General features: G+C 44.3%; 1 protein-coding gene across 2 annotated transcripts in view; it reads left to right on the top strand.

The window, feature by feature from the left end:
• The window catches only part of LOC126428102 (disintegrin and metalloproteinase domain-containing protein 10), a 561,823-nt gene that overhangs the window by 480,467 nt on the left and 60,188 nt on the right, over positions 1–21,168 (top strand). For both annotated transcript variants that reach the window (XM_050090004.1, XM_050090003.1), the window contains exon 3: positions 16,720–16,911. In XM_050090004.1, coding sequence (XP_049945961.1) covers positions 16,720–16,911 — 192 coding nt within the window. The remainder of the gene's footprint in view (positions 1–16,719; positions 16,912–21,168) is intronic.

Consider the following 21,168-nt stretch of genomic DNA (forward strand, 5'->3'; position numbering starts at 1 on the left):
ACACTCCGCTGGAGAGTGAAAATCTCATTCTGGGAACACCCCCCTGGCTGTGGCTAAGCCATGTCTCCGCAGTATCCTTTCTTTCAGGAGTGCTAGTTCTGCAAGGTTAGCAGGATAGCTTCTGTAAAGTTTGGAAGGTAGGAGACGAGGTACTGGCAGAAGTAAAGCTGTGAGTACCGGGCGTGAGTAGTGCTTCGGTAGCTCAGATGGTACAGCACTTGCCCGCGAAAGGCAAAGGTCCCGAGTTTGTGTCTCGGTCAAGCACACAGTTTTAATCTGCCAGGAAGTTTCATATCAGCGCACACTCCACTGCGGAGTGAAAATCTCTTTCTGGAGATATTAAATATATTTCGTATGATACTCATTTGTTATTTTTTTAAGGAGTCTGTTGTACTAAACGCCGGCCGCGGTGCTCTCGCGGTTCTAGGCGCGCAGTCCGGAACTGTGCAACTGCTACGGTTGCAGGTTCGAATCCTGTCTCGGGCATGGCTGTGTGTGATGTCCTTAGGTTAGTTAGGTTTAAGTAGTTCTAAGTTCTAGGGGACTAATAACCACAGCAGTTGAGTCCCATAGTGCTCAGAGCCATTTGAACCATTTTTGTTGCACTAAACACCCAGATTTGAAGACAAAGATTTTGCGCAAAAATCAAAAATTTAACAATAACAATGATAGCTAAATTCAAAAAGTTTTAAGCTCAATATTTTTTTCAATAATAAATATGTCAATTTTTTTCTAAGTACCACAAATAGAGAACGTATAAAAAGACTCTTAATTGGCCTTTTTTAGATACTTGGTGCTGTGATACCACAAGGTACCAATCATGCTCGATGAGGGGGGTACTCGGGAAAATTTTGGTGGGAAACACTGGTCTAAACTATTTATCGTCCACGCTTCACTTCCATACATGGCTGCGCTACATACAAATACTTTCAGAAACGACTTCCTCACACTTACTTCTATACTAGAAGTTAACAAATTTCTCTTCTTCAGAAACGCTTTCCTTGCCATTGCCAGCATACTTTTATATCCTCTCTACTTCGATCATCATCAGTTATTTTGCTCCCCAAATAGCAAAACTCCTTTACTACTTTAAGTGTCTCATTTCCTAATCTAATTCCCTCAGCATCGCTCGACTTAATTCGACTGCACTCCATTATCCTCGTTTCGCTTTTGTTGATGTTCATCTTATATCCTCCTTTCAAGACACTGTCCATTCCGTTCAACTGCTCTTCCATGTCCTTTGCTGTCTATGATAGAATTACAAAGTCATCGGCGAACCTCAAAGTTTTTATTTCTTCTCCATGGATTTTAATACCTACCCGGAATTTTTCTTTTGTTTCCTTCACTGCTTGCTCAATATAGAGATTGAATAACATCGCGAATTGGCTACACCCCTGTCTAACTCCCTTCCCAACCACTGCTTTCCTTTCATGTCCCTCCACTCTAATGACTGCCATCTCGTTTCTGTACAAATTGTAGATATCCTTTCGCTCCCTGTATTGTACCCCTGCCACATTCAGAATTTGAAAGAGAGTATTCCAATCGTCTGTCGTTGCAAATCTTCCTCCTTTCAACGTAGTTTCACATTTGGAAATAAAAAAAAAAAAAATAAAAAAAAACTTCCCCTGGCACTTGGTGTCGAGAGTACGGAGGATGAGGCACCACAGTGATTACGTTTCTTTGTGCAATAGGCACGCACCAACAGGGATGAATGTGCAGGTGCTTTATCGTGAGGCAAGAGCCATGAATTGTCTCGCGACACTTCAGGCAGTTTTCTTCTCTCCTTTCCTTGCAGGCAGCGCAACACGTCGCGATACTACCATCGATTAACAGTTTGTCCTGTGGCGCGAATTAGTGATAACGTTCCCGACATGAATGTCGTCGGTAGACGTCGAAGGGCGACCTGAACGCGGTTTATTTTCCGTCCGGCCATTTTCAAACCGAGTAGGATTTAACCACTCATCACCGTAGCCTTCCTGGATCATTTGTTGTGTCTTTCTAACGGTTTCATGTCCGAAAGAACAGACATGATATCCATATACAGGGTGTTTCAAAAATGACCGGTATATTTGAAACGGCAATAAAAAGTAAACGAGCAGCGATAGAAATACACCGTTTGTTGCAATATGCTTGGGACAACAGTACAGTTTCAGGCGGACAAACTTTCGAAATTACAGTAGTTACAATTTTCAACAACAGATGGCGCTGCATGTGATGTGAAAGATATAGAAGACAACGCAGTCTGTGGGTGCGCCATTCTGTACGTCGTCTTTCTGCTGTAAGCGTGTGCTGTTCACAACGTGCAAGTGTGCTGTAGACAACATGGTTTATTCCTTAGAACAGAGGATTTTTCTGGTGTTGGAATTCCACTGCCTAGAACACAGTGTTGTTGCAACAAGACAAAGCTTTCAACGGAGGTTTAATGTAACCAAAGGACCGAAAAGCGATACAATAAAGGATCTGTTTGAAAAATTTCAACGGACTGGGAACGTGACGGATGAACGTGCTGGAAAGGTAGGGCGACCGCGTACGGCAACCACAAGAGGGCAACGCGCAGCTAGTGCAGCAGGTGATCCAACAGCGGCCTCGGGTTTCCGTTCGCCGTGTTGCAGCTGCGGTCCAAATGACGCCAACGTCCACGTATCGTCTCATGCGCCAGAGTTTACACCTCTATCCGTACAAAATTCAAACGCGGCAACCCCTCAGCGCCGCTACCATTGCTGCACGAGAGACATTCGCTAACGATATAGTGCACAGGATTGATGACGGCGATATGCATGTGGGCAGCATTTGGTTTACTGACGAGGCTTATTTTTACCTGGATGGCTTCGTCAATAAACAGAACTGGCGCATATGGGGAACCGAAAAGCCCCATGTTGCATTCCCATCGTCCCTGCATCCTCAAAAAGTACTGGTCTGGGCCGCCATTTCTTCCAAAGGAATCATTGGCCCATTTTTCAGATCCGAAACGATTACTGCATCACGCTATCTGGACATTCTTCGTGAATTTGTGGCGGTACAAACTGCCTTAGACGACACTGCGAACACCTCGTGGTTTATGCAAGATGGTGCCCGGCCACATCGCACGGCCGACGTCTTTAATTTCCTGAATGAATATTTCGATGATCGTGTGATTGCTTTGGGCTATCCGAAACATACAGGAGGCGGCGTGGATTGGCCTCCCTATTCGCCAGACATGAACCCCTGTGACTTCTTTCTGTGGGGACACGTGAAAGACCATGTGTACCGCCAGAATCCAGAAACAATTGAACAGCTGAAGCAGTACATCTCATCTGCATGTGAAGCCATTCCGCCAGACACGTTGTCAAAGGTTTCGGGTAATTTCATTCAGAGACTACGCCATATTATTGCTACGCATGGTGGATATGTGGAAAATATCGTACTATAGAGTTTCCCAGACCGCAGCGCCATCTGGTGTTGACAATTGTAACTACTGTAATTTCGAAAGTTTGTCTGCCTGAAAATGTACTGTTGTCCCAAGCATATTGCAACAAACGGTGTATTTCTATCACTGCTCGTTTAGTTTTTATTGCCGTTTCAAATATACCGGTCATTTTTGAAACACCCTGTAAGTATATACACGACTGGCCATTAAAATTGATACACCACGAAGATGACGTGCTACAGACGCGATATTTAACCGACAGGAAGAAGATGGTGTGATATGCAAATGATAAGCTTTTCAGAGCATTCACACAAGGTTGGCGCCGGTGGCGACATCTACAACGTGCTGACATGAGGAAAGTTTCCAACCGATTTCTCATACACAAACAGCAGTTGACCGGCGTTGCCTGGTGAAACGTTGTTGTGATGCCCCGTATAAGGAGGAGAAATACGTACCATCACGTTTCCGACTTTGATAAAGGTCGGATTGAAGCCTATCGCGATTGCGGTTTATCGTATCGCGACATTGCTGCTCGCGTTGGTCGAGATCCAATGACTGTTAGCAGAATATGGAATCGGTGCGTTCAGGAGGGTAATAGGGAACGCCGTGCTGGATCCAACGGCCTCGTATCACTAGCAGTCGAGATGAAAGGCATCTTATCCGCGTGGCTGTAACGGACCGTGCAGCCACGTCTCGAACCGTGAGTCAACAGATGGGGACGTTTGCAAGACAACAACCATCTGCACGAACACTTCGGCGTCGTTTGCAGCAGCATGGACTATCAGCTCGGAGACCATGGCTGCGGTTACCCTTGACGCTCCATCACAGACAGAAGCGCCTGTGATGGTGTACTCAACGACGAACCTGGGTGCACGAATGGCAAAGCGTCATTTTTTCGAATGAATCCAGGTTCTGTTTACAGCATCGTGATGGTCGCATCCGTGTTTGGCGACATCGCGGTGAACGCACATTGGAAGTGTGTATTCGTCATCGCCATACTGGCATATCACCCGGCGCCATGGTATGGGGTGCCATTGGTTACACGTCTCGGTCACTTCTTGTTCGCATTGACGGCACTTTGAACAGTGGACGTTACATTTCAGATGTGTTACGAGCCGTTGCTCTACCCTTCATTAGATCCCTGCGAAACTCTACATTTCAGCAGTATAATGGACGACCACATTTTGCAGGTCCTGTACGGGCCTTTCTGGATACAGAAAATGTTCGACTGGTGCCCTGTCCAGCACATTCTCCTGATCTCTCACCAATTCAAAGCGTCTGGTCAATGGTGGCCGAGCAACTGGTTCGTTACAATACGCCAGTCACTACTCTTGATGAACTGTGCTATCGTGTTGAAGCTGCATGGGCAGCTGTACCTGTACACGCCATCCAAGCTGTGTTTGACTCAATGCCCAGGCGTATCAAGGCCGTTATTACGGCAAGAGGTGGTTGTTCTGGGTACTGATTTCTCGGGATCTATGCACCCAATTTGCGTGAAAATGTAATCACATGTCAGTTCTAGTATAATATATTTGTCCAATAAATACTTGTTTATCATCTGCATGTCTTCTTGATGTAGCAATTTTAATGGCCTGTAGTGTAATTATAATGACGCTTGGCCATCGTCACCGTGATGGTCTGACGTCAAGGCGAGTTAAGCCCTAGGTACAGCAGTGTGAGGCTGGTCACAACGGGCTGGAGTACTGGGGTACACCGTTTTTAAGCGATGCCGGCCGGCGACGCAGGCGCCGTTTCCACACAGCCGGCGTAGAAATACTTTCGCCCACTGCCGCAGTGCGAAGTTAGCCAAAGGTCACCACCGACACACAGCGGCTCCTACACCCCATTTGCATTCATTTCCCAGAACGTGTGTCCGTAATTAACACGTTACCAGTGCGGGGCTCTGGTACAGGGCAAACCGTGCTGCCAACTGCCGGCTGTTTGGTGAGTAAACGAGCCAGTTGGTCTCGAGCTCTCAGCTGGCAAATACATGCGCATCCATACCACGCTCTGTGACGTAGTGTTTCGTGGCTGTGTGGGAGCGTGTAGTAGGAAAAAGACGGTGTAACTTCGCTATTTGCAGGTGTGCTACGAAGTCGGATCTCTTGTTTCAGAAGACCCGCGTTCGTATCCCACGCCAGTCGTGCTCTTGAAAGCTATTGGAACAGCCCCTGAAATCACCAGGCAAAATACATCCTTGGCCAAAATATTGAGCACCCTGGAAATTTTTGACGCATGCGGTGTACATGTTGTTGTTGCTGGCCGCGCGGGGTTAGCCGATCGGTCTGGGGCGCCGCAGTCATGAATTGTGAGGCTGGTCCCGGCGGAGGTTCGAGTCATCCCTCGGGCATGGGTGTGTGTGTTTGACCTTAGGATAATTTAGTGTGTAAGCTTAGGGACTGGTGACCTTAGCAGTTAAGTCCCAAAATATTTCACACACATTTTGTTGTTGTTGTGGTCTTCAGTCCAGAGACTGGTTTGATGCAGCTCCCCATGCTACTCTATCCTGTGCAAGCTTCTTCGTCTCCCAGTACCTACTGCAACCTTTGCAAATTTTCTAACCTCCCTGCCCGATTAAGGGATCTGACATTCGACGCTCCGATCCCTAGAACGCCAGTTTTCTTTCTCCTGATAACGACATCCTCTTGAGTAGTCCCCGCCCGGAGATCCGAATGGAGGACTATTTTACCTCCGGAATATTTTACACAAGAGGACGCCATCATCATTTAACCATACAGTAAAGCTGCATGGCCTCGGAAAAAATTACGGCCGTAGTTTCCCCTTGCTTTCAGCCGTTCGCAGTATCAACACAGCAAGGCCGTTTTGGTTATTGTTACAAGGCCAGATCAGTCAATCATCCAGACTGTTGCCCCTGCAACCACTGAAAAGGCTGCTGCCCCTCTTCAGGAACCACGCGTTTGTTTGGCCTCTCAGCAGATACCCCTCCGTTGTGGTTGCACCTACGGTACGGCTATCTGTATCGCTGAGGCACGCAAGCCTCCCCACCAACGGCAAGGTCCATGGTTCATGGGGGTGGGGGGAGGATACGGAATAAGAAAGTCGTTAACAGCTAGGAAGAAAAGCTCTATAGACCTCGCTGCTGAGTTGCCTGAGTTTTACGAAAACAATATCTGCTTCCATCATGCTTAGACGACTTCAAGAAGCTGGTCTAAAATGCTGTAAAGCTAGGAAGAAGCCATGGCTGTCTGAGAAGAATAGCAAGGCATGGCATGAGTGGGCCCTAAACCACCAATCACCGAACAGGGTTGGTAAAATATCATGTGGTCTGAGGAAGCAAACATCCAGGCGGGTTTGTCTACTTCATGCTCTAAATGCACGTACCAGTTTGGGTAGAAAACAAAATGTGTTAATTTAGAAACTCATCAAAGAATTCTCCACAATATTTATTCACATTTCAGAGTACAGGTACACCGGGTGTGACCTATGTCCGTAGCCTGATGGGCGAGGAATATAACACAGAGTTTGAGGTAGTCCTAGGGTGACCGGATGCAATTTTTTTAAAAAGGAGGACAAACATCTTCAAAAGGGAGGACAAAGGAAAGAAAGAGGACACATCAAACGGGTCAACTGCATATGAGGATAGCACGCGTCATCTTTGGACAAGTCACGTGACTGCTGGGTTGGTTTGTGGGATTAAAGGGACCAGACTGCAACGGTCATCGGTCCGACTGCTGGGAATTACCTGTAAAACTAGTAGTTAATTGTTATTGGTGGTCGGGTGGTGATACCCAGAGCAATATTTTTTTATTTTTTATTAAAATCATTGATTGGGGTGACAGGGTGGCATCAATTGTGTTTATATTTACGCCTAGTTTTAAGATTTAACAAAGACGGCCGCCTAAACGACACTTCTGATTAGCTACTTTCATGTGATTTGTCCAAAGCTGACGGATGGTAACATCATCATCTGCAGTATTCCCCATCAAACATAAGTTCAATTTTAATAAATGAGTTTATTATTTCTGAGTGGCAATGTGATGTTCAAGATCTTGGCCACCTGTGCAAGAAATTTAACATTTCAGTGACAAAGCAACATGCATTTCGTTTTATAGCGTTCAGTCAGCCAATAAGATTGTGTGTTTCTGCCGGGAATTAAAACTAGTTGTCAATTGTTACTGATTGTCAGGTGGTGGTTAACTGAGCAATATAAAAAATTAAAAACATTGATTGTGGTGACAGTGTGGCGTCAATTGTTTTGTTGTGTTAACAACACGGAATTGTTTAGAAAAGCGAAAAACGTAAGACCATTCATTCACCTCCCTTCATTCGCCGCACCGCTACCAACATCTACAATTCAAGCAGCAGCTGACGACATGTAAACTGCACTTTAACCTTCCGAATACAAATAAATTTAATGACTATGAAACAATGAAATAAAACCATGACAGTTAATCTGTCGAGTTATTTATTACCTTTATTGGCCACTCACTGAGACGTACTTTCCAGCTCTACATATCTTATATTCCGCTTCAAATTGATTTCTCCCTTTCTTGAAACCCGTATACTTGCAGGAAAGGACATAAGAAAACGTACACTTTCGTTTAGGTTTAGTTAACTCACTCGGTTAAAAATTACACTCACAAATCACACGTGCAGTACAGGAAGCCAAGCCAATACAAAGCGAAGATACGAAACGAAAATTTTAAATAATCGATATTTGCATTCGCTTATAGGTCGATCAACGATAACATCTACGATCCTGGTGCCACCTGGCACCTACTAACACCGCCATCGTAAATGTTTATCACGAAGGCTGTGCCAGTAGTTAAAGTATTTAAGAAAAGAGCAATAGAACGGGACGAATTGTAAATTTAACTGTATTACGCTCAACTTTGCGAAAACGCCGGACACTGTAAAAATCCGCCCGGACCACGGACAAAGAGTTAAAAAGGAAGACAAGTCCGGATTAATCCGGACGTATGGTCTAGTAGTCCCTACCGTAAAACGTGGCGGAAGAAGCGTCATGATCTGGGGCTCTATAAACGCTGCATGAGGGGGCCAAATGGATTCCCATAAACTACATAGAAGCCCTAGAATCTGCTTTGCTGCCCTCTTTTACAACACTTTCTGGCGATACGAATACGGATGGCGTTAAATTCCAGCACGATAATGCAACCTGCCATAAATCTGTCCACACAACTACTTGGCTTCGGGAAAATAACATCGAGCTTCTGGACTGGCATGCCCAATTACAGGAGATGAACCCAATAGAGCAATAGATAGAGACAGAAAACAACAATAGACAGTGCTTTTCAACGTGTTGGAAACCACACTTGTTAAAACTGCCGCTCCTTTTGCTATGATGGAGTGCTGGGTAATCATGCTGCAGTATATTGTGCTTAAAGAAAGTTAGTGTAGACATTTCCCATCGTTTTTGACATCTAGGGTAACAAGACCCAGGACAAAGGTTAGATGTGAAGATTTGAGGAACAGTTTCTCAGAAGTAACATTTTGTGTGTTGGGCACTGCTGTTTGCTGCAGCTATGCCCGCATCTCGTGGTCGTGCGGTAGCGTTCTCGCTTCCCACGCCCGGGTTCCCGGGTTCGATTCCCGGCGGGGTCAGGGATTTTCTCTGCCTCGTGATGGCTGGGTGTTGTGTGCTGTCCTTAGGTTAGTTAGGTTTAAGTAGTTCTAAGTTCTAGGGGACTTATGACCACAGCAGTTGAGTCCCATAGTGCTCAGAGCCATTTTTTTGCTGCAGCTATTGACTCTGTTATTGTTTCGCAATACTATGTTTGGGTTGTCAGGCTGCAGTCCGTACACTTGTAACTAATATTCGTTGTTGTTTCATTTATCAATAAATGATATTATGTAGATATCGTAATCTAGGAGAAACCATAGAGATGATGGAAACACAGATTAACATTGTAGTGTCACCGCCAGACACCACACTTGCTAGGTGGTAGCCTTTAAATCGGCCGCGGTCCATTAGTATACGCCAGACCCGCGTGTCGCCACTGTCAGTAATCGCAGACCGCGCCACCACACGGCAGGTCTAGAGAGACGTCCTGGCACTCGCCCCAGTTGTACAGCCGACTTTGCTAGCGATGGTTCACTGACTACATACGCTCTCATTTGCCGAGACGATAGTTAGCGTAGCCTTCAGCTACATTTGCTACGACCTAGCAAGGCGCCGTATTCAATTGATATTGAGATTCTATTAATGTATCATCAAGAGCGATGTTCTACAAATGTGGATTAAAGTTAAGTATTCCAAAAGCTACGTACTTTTCTTTATAGCATTCATTACGTATCCTGTTTCAGACCTCACGACAGCCTGCGTGAGTTTAAGCGCGTGCCTTTCGGCTTCCTCCCATTGTGTCTAGGCTGTCTTGCCTAGACACAACAAACATAGTGTAATCTGAAATTACAATGAAATGAACACCCTTAGCTGCTTACAGGTGTTGACATACGTCAACGTGGACAGATGAAAATGTGTGCCCCGACTGGGACTCAAACCCAGGATCTCCTGCTTACATGGCAGACGCTCTATCCATCTGAGCCACCGAGGACACAGAGGATAGCGCGACTGCAGGGATTTATCTCTGGCACGCTTCCCGCGAAACCCACATTCTCAACGTATGGTCCCGCACTACATTCGTAGTGCCCCCCCCCCCCCTCCCATTATACTCATTACTGGCAATGCGTTGCCGATTCCCGTAAGAGTTCAGGCTCTGTTTGTGCATTCGCACAGAAGGAGAAGATGGACAAGTGACCGGTGAGCCTTAACTATATATATACTAAGAAGGTATCTGTTCTTTCGGACATGTCCGAAAGAACAAATACCATTTGTGACCATGCAGCTCGTTAGAATGAAATTACAGTGAAATGAACACCCTTAGCTGCTTACAGGCGTTGACATACGTAAAAGGGGACAGATAAAAATGTGTGCCCCGACTGGGACTCGAACCCAGGATCTCCTGCTTACATGGCAGACGCTCTATCCATCTGAGCCACCGAGAACGCAGAGGATAGTGCGACTGCAGGGATTTATCTCTGGCACGCCTCCCGCGAATGCACAAACAGAGCCCAAACTCTTACGGGAATCGGCAAAGCGCCGCGAGTAATGAGTATAATGGGCGGGGGCACTACGAATGTAGTGCGGGACCATACGTTGAGAATGTGGGTTTCGCGGGAGGCGAGACAGAGATAAATCCCTGCAGTCGCGCTATCCTCTGTGTCCTCGGTGGCCCATATGGATAGAGCGTCTGCCATGTAAGCGGGAGATCGCGGTTTCGAGTCCCGGTTGGGGCACACATTTACAGCTGTCCCCGTTGACGTATGTCAATGCCTGTAAGCAGCTAAGGGTGTTCATTTCATTGTAATTTCATTCTAATGAGCTGCATGGTCACCGATGGTATCTGTTCTTTCGGACATGTCCGAAAGAACAGATACCATCTTAGTATATATAATCTGAAATTATTTCTGTAGATTACACTGCTGGGAAAAAATTAGTACACCCTATTAGAGATTTCCAATTCACTCAATATTTGTTGTTGAAACAGTACGATCAAGAACATGAATTGATCAAATTTACAGATCAATAGCACAAGTGGTTTTCAGGTACCAGGTATGAAACCATGCTGAAATACCCATTTAGTACATGAGGTGGCCTCCAAGGGTGGAAATGCAAGTGCTGACTGTGGCACGGTGAATACCGTCCTGGGGTACACTATGCCACACCTGTTCGACATGTTCACGTAGTTCTCTAAGAGTTGCAGGTTGGCGAGTCACTTCTCGTCCCATCGTGAATGCACGTGCTCCATTGGAGACAAATCCGAAGACCGTGCCGACCAGGGAAGTTGCTGCACTTCTCGCAGTGTGCGTTGAGTTTCACGGGCACTGTGTTGGCAGCATTATCCTGACGGAACAACGCATCTTATGTGCCAAGCAAGATCGTAAGAGATGGAAAAGAGCCACCGTGGTACAACAACCGAGTTAGAAAACTGCTGCGGAAGCAAAGGGAACTTCACAGCAAACATAGACATAGCCAAAGCCTTGCAGACAAACAAAAATTACACGAAGCGAAATGTAGTGTCAGGAGGGATATGCGAGAGACGTTCAGTGAATTCGAAAGTAATGTTCTATGTACTGACTTGACAGAAAATCCTAAGAAATGTTGGTCTTATGTCAAAGCGGTGGGTGGATCAAAACAAAATGTCCAGACACTCTGAGACCAAAATGCTACTGGAACAGAGGATGACAGACTAAAGGCCGAAATACTAAATGTCTTTTTCCAAAGCTGTTTCACAGAGGAAGACTGCACTGTAGTTCCTTCTCTAGGTTGTCGCACAGATGACAAAATGGTAGATATCGAAATAGACGACAGAGGGATAGAGAAACAATTACAATTGCTCAAAAGAGGGAAGGCCGCTGGACCTGATGGGATACCGGTTCGATTTTACACAGAGTACGAGAAGGAACTTGCTCCCCTTCTTACAGCGGTGTACCGTAGGTCTCTAGAAGAGCGTAGCGTTCCAAAGGATTGGAAAAGGTCACAGGTCATCCCCGTTTTCAAGAAGAGGACGTCCAACAGATGTGTAGAACTATAGACCTATATCTCTAACGTCGATCAGTTGTAGAATTTTGTAACACGTATTATGTTCGAGTATAATGACTTTTCTGGAGACTAGAAATCTACTCTGTAGGAATCAGCATGGATTTCGAAAAAGACGGTCATGTGAAACCCAGCTTGCGCTATTCGTCCACGAGACTCGGAGGGCCATAGACACTGGTTCCCAGGTAGATGCCGTGTTTCTTGACTTCCACAAGGCGTTCGATACAGTTCCCCATAGACGTTCAATGAACAAAGTAAGAGCATATGGACTATCAGATCAATTGTGTGATTGGATTGAGGAGTTCCTAGATAACAGAACGCAGCATGTCATTCTCAATGGAGAGAAGTTCTCCGAAGTAAGAGTGATTTCAGGTGTGCCACAGGGGAGTGTCGTAGGACTGTTGCTATTCAGAATATACATAAATGACATTGTGGATGACATCGGAAGTTCACTGAGGGTTTTTGCGGATGATGCTGTGGTATATCGAGAGGTTATAACAATGGAAAATTGTACTGAAATGCAGGAGGATCTGCAACGAATTGACACATGGTGTAGGGAATGGCAATTGAATCTCAATGTAGACAAGTGTAATGTGCTGCGAATACATAGAAAGAAAGATCCCTTATCATTTAGCTACAATATAGCAGGTCAGCAACTGGAAGCAGTTAATTCCATAAATTATCTGGGGGTACGCATTAGGAGTTAATTTAAATGGAATGATCATATAAAGTTGATCGTCGGTAAACCAGATGCCAGACAGATTCATTGTAAGAATCCTAAGGAAATGCAATCCGAAAACAAAGGAAGTAGGTTACAGCACACTTCTTCGCCCACTGCTTGAATACTGCTCAGCAGTGTGGGATCCGTACCAGATAGGGTTGATAGAAGAGATAGAGAAGATCCAACGGAGAGCAGCACGCTTCGTTACAGGATCATTTAGTAATCGCGAAAGCATTACGGAGATGATAGATAAACTCCAGTGGAAGACTCTGCAGGAGAGACGCTCAGTAGCTCGGTACGGGCTATTGTTGAAGTTTCGAGAACATACCTTCACCGAGGAGTCAAGCAGTATATTGCTCCCTCCTACGTATATCTCGCGAAGAGACCATGAGGATAAAACCAGAGAGATTAGAGCCCACACAGAGGCATACCGACAATCCTTCTTTCCCCGAACAGTACGAGACTGGAATAGAAGGGAGAACCGATAGAAGTACTCAAGGTACCATCTGCCACACTCTGTCAGGTGGTTTGCGGAGTATGGATGTAGATGTAGATGTAGAACAGCAAAAGAATGGGTCTGACAAAATACCAAGTGCTGGTTAGCATCTCCTACAGAAACACGAAAGGTTAACAAGAGTTGCAGCGTATCACAACCGTAAGGCCTGAGGTGGGACCAGTGAGTCTTGCATGAATGCACTGTACGAGACAATGCTCACCAGGTTTGCATGGTATGAACAAATGACCATCACCTGTATGCATGCAGAACCTGCTTCCATTGCTGGAGACACCGGTGCTCCACACCATACTCCAAACGATCCTTGCTGTAGTGTGAATGGAAAATGGGTAGAACTGTGGGTGTCCCACTGGTACCAACGAGTTTGCTACAGTTTGTGCTGGCACATCTGGGTTCACAGACCTCTTTTCTGTGCTATGGTAACTGTAGAGTCTGCCACTGCTGCCCTTACAGTACGACGATGCTGGTGCGTATCTGTGCTGCGTGGACATCCAGAACATCGTGTACGCGTTTGAGAACATTCACGTGACCATTGACAACAGCACCACTGCATAATTGATGCAGCACGTCCAACGTGTGTGGCAATTCTCCAAAAGGTTCATCCTGCCACTCAAAAGGCCACAGTTCTTCCATTTCAAACTGGCTCACTTGGCTGCAGGGAGCATGGAGTGTCGTTGCTGTCATGCTTCACATCTGTAAACTACACTCCTGGAAATTGAAATAAGAACACCGTGAATTCATTGTCCCAGGAAGGGGAAACTTTATTGACACATTCCTGGGGTCATATACATCACATGATCACACTGACAGAACCACAGGCACATAGACACAGGCAATAGAGCATGCACAATGTCGGCACTAGTACAGTGTATATCCGCCTTTCGCAGCAATGCAGGCTGCTATTCTCCCATGGAGACGATCGTAGAGATGCTGGATGTAGTCCTGTGGAACGGCTTGCCATGCCATTTCCACCTGGCGCCTCAGTTGGACCAGTGTTCGTGCTGGACGTGCAGACCGCGTGACACGACGCTTCATCCAGTCCCAAACATGCTCAATGGGGGACAGATCCGGAGATCTTGCTGGCCAGGGTAGTTGACGTACACCTTCTAGAGCACGTTGGGTGGCACGGGATACATGCGGACGTGCATTGTCCTGTTGGAACAGCAAGTTCCCTTGCCGCTCTAGGAATGGTAGAACGATGGGTTCGATGACGGTTTGGATGTACCGTGCACTATTCAATGTCCCCTTGACGATCACCAGTGGTGTACGGCCAGTGTAGGAGATCGCTCTCCACACCATGATGCCGGGTGTTGGCCCTGTGTGCCTCGGTCGTATGCAGTCCTGATTGTGGCGCTCACCTGCACGGCGCCAAACACGCATACGACCATCATTGGCACCAAGGCAGAAGCGACTCTCATCGCTGAAGACGACACGTCTCTATTCGTCCCTCCATTCACGCCTGTCGCGACATCACTGGAGACGGGCTGCACGATGTTGGGGCGTGAGCGGAAGACGGCCTAACGGTGTGCGGGACCGTAGCCCAGCTTCATGGAGACAGTTGCGAATTGTCCTCGCCGATACCCCAGGAGCAACAGTGTCCCTAATTTGCTGGGAAGTGGCGGTGCGGTCCCCTACGACACTGCGTAGGATCCTACGGTCTTGGCGTGCATCCGTGCGTCGCTGCGGTCCAGTCCCAGGTCGACGGGCACGTGCACCTTCCGCCGACCACTGGCGACAACATCGATGTACTGTGGAGACCTCACGCCCCACGTGTTGAGCAATTCGGCGGTACGTCCACCCGGCCTCCCGCATGCCCACTATACGCCCTCGCTCAAAGTCCGTCAACTGCACATACGGTTCATGTCCACACTATCGCGGCATGCTACCAGTGTTAAAGACTGCGATGGAGCTCCGTATGCCACGGCAAACTGGCTGACACTGACGGCGGCGGTGCACAAATGCTGCGCAGCTAGCGCCATTCGACGGCCAACACCGCGGTTCCTGGTGTGTCCGCTGTGCCGTGCGTGTGATCATTGCTTGTACAGCCCTCTCGCAATGTCCGGAGCAAGTATGGTGGGTCTGACACACCGGTGTCAATGTGTTCTTTTTTCCATTTCCAGGAGTGTACACTGAACCTTCTGGCTGTGAGCACTCCCTAATAAAGGGTAGACTCAGATGTTATCTGTCCACTGTGTTACCTGTTGGCAGACGGCATGGAAACCATAATCAGTACGTTTACTGCCCTCCAGGTGTCATATGCTGTGATTGGATTGAAATCGATATCATCTTTCCAGGTGTAGTAATTTGTTTTCCCAGCAGTGTATTTTATTAATTATCTGTCATTAATATGTTATACATTACAAGTGCTTGAAATGACCACAAATAAACATAATACATTAGCAGGAGAACGTTGGTTTAATACAGAGCAGCTGCTTTCTTACTACTGGTGTGGCTGCATTGACAACTGTCGAAGAGTGAGCTACTTTCATGCTCTAAGGGCAGAGCTCTGTCAGTACTGCTGCATGAAATACTACTAAGAGGAGTCTTTAGTCTTTAAATCAAGGTTATTTGATGAAAGTATAGTTATATAATACATAGTTTTCTTTTTCTTTTCAATATGCGCAGAATTTTCCAGTCATATTTTATGTCTTCATACTGTTACTTATGGACCTTAACATTGGAATGTAAAACCTCTCTGTAAGCTATAACTGAGGAGCCATTGCCTACGTGACAATTAGTGTAAGCGCAGAAAACTCTGGTTGATCCAAAACTGACTTTTTTGCATTTAACTTTAAGAACAACTAAGAAGTATATGTACTGTGAAGTGAATGCAGTAATTCCAACCTGTTTAAACGTAGCTCTGGAAGATATCCAAGAATCTCTTTACGCAATATTATTTTACCTTGCTTTTATTCAGTGAATACTATATGTGTTTTAGATGCATTGGGGTTGGGTTGTTTGAGGGAATAGACCAAACAGTGAGGTCATCGGTCACATCGGATTAGGGAAGGACGGGGAACCATCCCGGCATTTGCCTGGAGCGATTTAGGGAAATCACAGAAAGCCTAAATCAGGATGGCCGGACTCTGGATTGAACTGTCTTCCTCCCAAATGCGAGTCAAGTGTGCTAACCATTGTGCCACCTCGCTCGGTTAGATGAATTGCTCAACAGTTTTGTAGAACAATAGAAAATGAAAGTGTGTCAAATGACCTAGGATTTTGTTCGGCACCCATTCTGTGAGGCAATACTTTGAAATGAAAGAACTTGATGAATGCATACACTGAAATGAACCAGTTATTTCATAGCGGAATTCGTGACAGATATTCTTCTGTCTAAATTTATCTGTAACTTTGATGTGCTAATAAACTTTTGCACAAAGACAGTTTAGTAATGAAGTTGTGATGTCTTTCTACGTAAACTGTGTCTAATTGTGTGCAGTGCAGCTGGGATGACACAGAGATGGTAGACTATATAATATTCGCTTTCCATTTTGTTTCAGGTGAACCCAAGAGCCACGTATTTGGCTCCGTTATCGATGGAGTGTTTGAGGGCAAGATATACTCGCCTTCAGACGGTGCCTTCTACGTCGAGAAGGCACACCACTTCTTCCCGTCGGGACACAACGACTCCATCCACTCTGTGATATACCACGAGGCTGATGTCGAAGACCCTTACGAAAGCCAGCGCACAGGTGAGTCTTGTGCCTTTTATTCACCTTAACGTTGATTGTATGTCCTGTGTGTACTCCTGTGCCTTTGAAATACATGTAGCGGTAACAGTAAACAAATATTGATGTAATGGACAAAAAAAAAAAAAAAATAAAAATGCTAGCATGTCTATATTTTCAATAAGTTTTTGTATGTTTCGACAACATCCACTTGTAGATAAGGGACCTTGATTTGAAACAGCATGATTAACACTTACATTAGTGAAACATTAATTTGCCACCCAATTTACAGCTCAGAAGATAGTGTTCTGAAAAGTGGCCACCGTGTGCCATTGTGATAGTCAATAGATACATTGAAAAACAAGTAAGCACTGATTTCTCCCCACACAAAATCTAAATTTTATGAAAAGCTTATTATTGTATTATCAAAATGGTCTTGCCATTTTTTTGTATTATTATTGTATGCTGTCTCGAGCAGTCTGTGTGGTATTCCCATTTACACTGCTTACACTCGTATCTGTTGATTGAATGTTGTTTGACTGTGGGATGCTGTTCATGGGACATCATAGATGACCAAATGCTAGATATGGAATGAGAGTATATGGGCCAGGGACCTGGACGTAATGAAAAGACAACAAAAGGAGGCAGACACCACTGGAAATATGGGTGTGGTGGAAACTAGAGGGTGTGAGTAGAGAAGACAGAGTGAGGAGCAAGGAGATTTTGGGTAGAATAGAAACTCTGTAAGAATCAAGAATGGCTTAACCATGTTTTCAGAAGGCTGTGTTTACCCAGCAAGCAATTGAAAGGATGGAGAATGTAAAGGGTAATGAAGGAGAAAGAAGGTAACCCAGAAGTGAACAGAATACTGCAAGGCAAGGAGAGATGGAAAAGTACAATGGCTAGACCTGCCACAAAGCAGAACAAACAAAGGTGGTGGTGTAAAGGCAGAACTGAAAGTGAAGTGCCACCTATTAGCAAGCAGAATGGTCAGGCCACAATTAAAAACTGTAGCAGTGGAAGTAATTTCTTTGGAATGATGTCCTCATTTGTATACTGCAGATTTTGGGTGTTCGCGTTGGCTGTGGTCAGTTTATTTTTATACATTTTTTTCTATTAGTAATATATGCCATAGAAAACAAGTGGCAAATCTATCACATTAAGCAGTATTAGACTATGGCTACCATGATAATCACCATGGCAGTAATTATCATGCTCATTATCACTGCTCACCACAACCATCATCATCATTCTAATGATTATTACTATGATCATTACCACCACCATAATTACCATCACTATCACGATTGCCACAGACACTATTGTGATCGCTGCCACCAGTATTGTGATATCCATCTACCTTTGCCTGCGCAGTTGCACATCTTCCCTCTCAACCTGATGCCATTCCAGTCCTCTTCATTCCATATCCTGTAACATTTGAATGATTCACCATATCTGCCCCTACCCCTTCAGAGCTTGTGGCTCCTGTACATATTATAGTACCCGAAACCATGGTTCCTGAGACACAGTATTGATTATGCCATAATTGAGAACTGTTCATGTATGTGGGACCCCCTTCAGGTTGGATTAAAGGAAAACATCAAAGCAATTCAGAGGTGTACTGCTAGATTTGTTACTGGTACGTTTGATCAACATGCGAGTGTTACGGCAGTGCTACAGAAAGCCAAGTAGGAATCCGTTTTCCTGAAGAAGACAAGTGGAACCCTTTTTAAGGTCCCCTTTTATCATGGAACAACTGGTTTGTTTCTGTAGTATGTTTTTAATGGAACTTTATGTAAATTGCTCATCTCCAACAAAATGAGAATTATTTCAGACAACATTTATTTGCATCAAAAACTAATTTCAAAATGTACTCAGATTTCTTTAAATAACTTGAATTTAAAATAACATAAACAGAACTTTTAAGTATACTTTTTAATGATATGAATGACACTGGTTTTTGTTTTCAAGGATATACTTACTATTAAGTATTGTGGATGAAAACTGAACTACGAGCATCATGACAGATTTGGCATCAAGTCTGTTGTGTATCGATTTTGTCTTGCCACGTTAGCTGAGAACCCTGCTCTGTACATATGTGTAGTTGTCCAGTGATAAAAGAAGCAGCGCAGTCTTTTGTAACAATTGAAGATATTCGTATTTTAAACTGTGCCAGAATTCTGTTAATGACAGTAATTTAAATTTTTCTTCCAGTGATGAACTGGATATCAGTTTGCACTCTTCTGCTCACATGTTCGAAGGTTATGTATTGATGATAAATATTGTTTCAGTCCACAATTCATTTTAATATGCAGTCTGCTCTTCATTTGTAAAGTACTAATGATAGGGGACAGAGTAATACTGACTGCTCTGAATGCAGACGCACTGAGAGACAGACAGTGTTGATCATTTGAATGGCCCATTACAATCTTGCCTCTTGCAGTTGTTCCTTGATAGTCAAGTTTGCCATCTGTGATGCTGCTGTTCTGGTCTTGGGGCTCATGTCTGGTCTCTGATGAATACAACATTATTGACTGTCTAGAAATATTGCTGCTGTCTATCCAAATTATAAGTGGAAGATAGGGTTAGTTGTAATTCTGTGTTTTTAAGTTACCTTCTTGAATATCATAAAAAAGGCACATCTGTTGGTTTGCAGAACAGTTGAGTGATTCCGCAGAACCCTGGGTTTTGTGGACAGAGAGTAATAAACACTGTAGTAGATAATGATGTGATGTGACGTATTTTCAATATTGAAATCCCTTGCAAAGACAGGTGAAACGGTGTACACCCAGTGTTGTTAACATTTGAAGTATTTGAAGACTGCAAGAGAGTTGAGACAATGTGGCTGTATACTCCAGATATAGAGCATGAGATGGCTGGCCAGATGAAAAGCTTGTGTATTGATGCTTGTTACTGTCACCCAGCTGGCCATCTCTAGTCCTTGTTTTTGTAATGTGATGTGAAGCTGTGCAACACAGAAAGAAGAGAAAAGGAGCTGTGGAAGGCTGTTTGTTCTGCATATTACTCTCTACAGCAGTGGAGAGAAATTTCGGTTGCGTAAACTGAAGTGCTGCTGGAGCCGTGTGGAACATTTATATTACTTCCTCTTGGGTAGCTATGAGATTGGCCAGTACTGTGAAATGGCCTGTTTCTGTGCTAGCAGCCTTGTTCCTTGATTTCAGTGCTGCAACAGTTCTTTCCGTGGCATTCATGATAGGGTTTTTCAAAAATATTTTATCTCTCGCATGGTTTAAAACATAATTTGTTTTATCTGCACCAGTGTTTGACTGTGTTGAGTTCCATCCTTGATGCAGGGCTGCTGTAGTCACAGTCTTAAACCATTCACTTTAATCACCTTGTAACGTTATAGCCTTATGGTTACAACCCCTGCATTATGTATTATTATATCAATACTCTTATATCTCCAGCTATAATTAAATTCAATTACTTTCCGATAATAGGAAAAGGAGTTTTAGAAGAATAATATCAATACCAAACAATAGTAGTTAGCCTTTGTACCATAAACAATCAAAATCAGATTCAGGAAATTAATATATGGAAAATGTTTAGATAAAAGAATAATATATTTCGTTCTTATCATCTGTAAATGGTAGGAATTAAATCTCGATCCTAATTAACAAAATATAGATAACTGATCATTTAGCATTGTTAGAATGCTTATTAATGTGATTTTTATGTCTTAAACTTGTTCTAGCAAAGTAGGGAATATGATAAAGTGTTTGATAATGTTGTAAAACTATTTCATATTATAAATTATATTTTGCATTATTATAAGCAGTAGTACATTGCAGGAAGAGTATAAATACTCGGCCTCGAGTATTGTTAGGGCAGATGAGAGTTGGACCCACTGGAGGACAGATCTGTGCATATAGCGGAGATAAGTTGTTGGTGCATGATTCAGGTTTGGATTTACAATAGAGTAACTCATGTGTTGGACATTGTCTAAAACAGCATATTGGAACACTGCAGTGACGGATTATTTTGGAGTGTTAAAAAGTTTGATTTAATATCGCAAAAGGCAGACTGATATGTGACTTTATATTCGTACTTTGCTGAGTATTAGTGTTGAACAATGCAATGGACTTTACACATGTGTTTCTATCAAATTACTGCATCTAGACTATCTAATATTGCCAGTGTAGTATGTACTACCATCGGTTAGCTGTAGTAGTAACATCGAGGCTTATTACAGTGAACGCTGATCATGAGCTCATAAGATACTGGTTTTGAAGTGAATAAATCTACGTACTTTAGTTCAGT

Source organism: Schistocerca serialis, chromosome 12 (genome assembly GCF_023864345.2).
Source record: "Schistocerca serialis cubense isolate TAMUIC-IGC-003099 chromosome 12, iqSchSeri2.2, whole genome shotgun sequence".
In the NCBI taxonomy this organism is placed as follows: Eukaryota; Metazoa; Arthropoda; class Insecta; order Orthoptera; family Acrididae; genus Schistocerca; species Schistocerca serialis.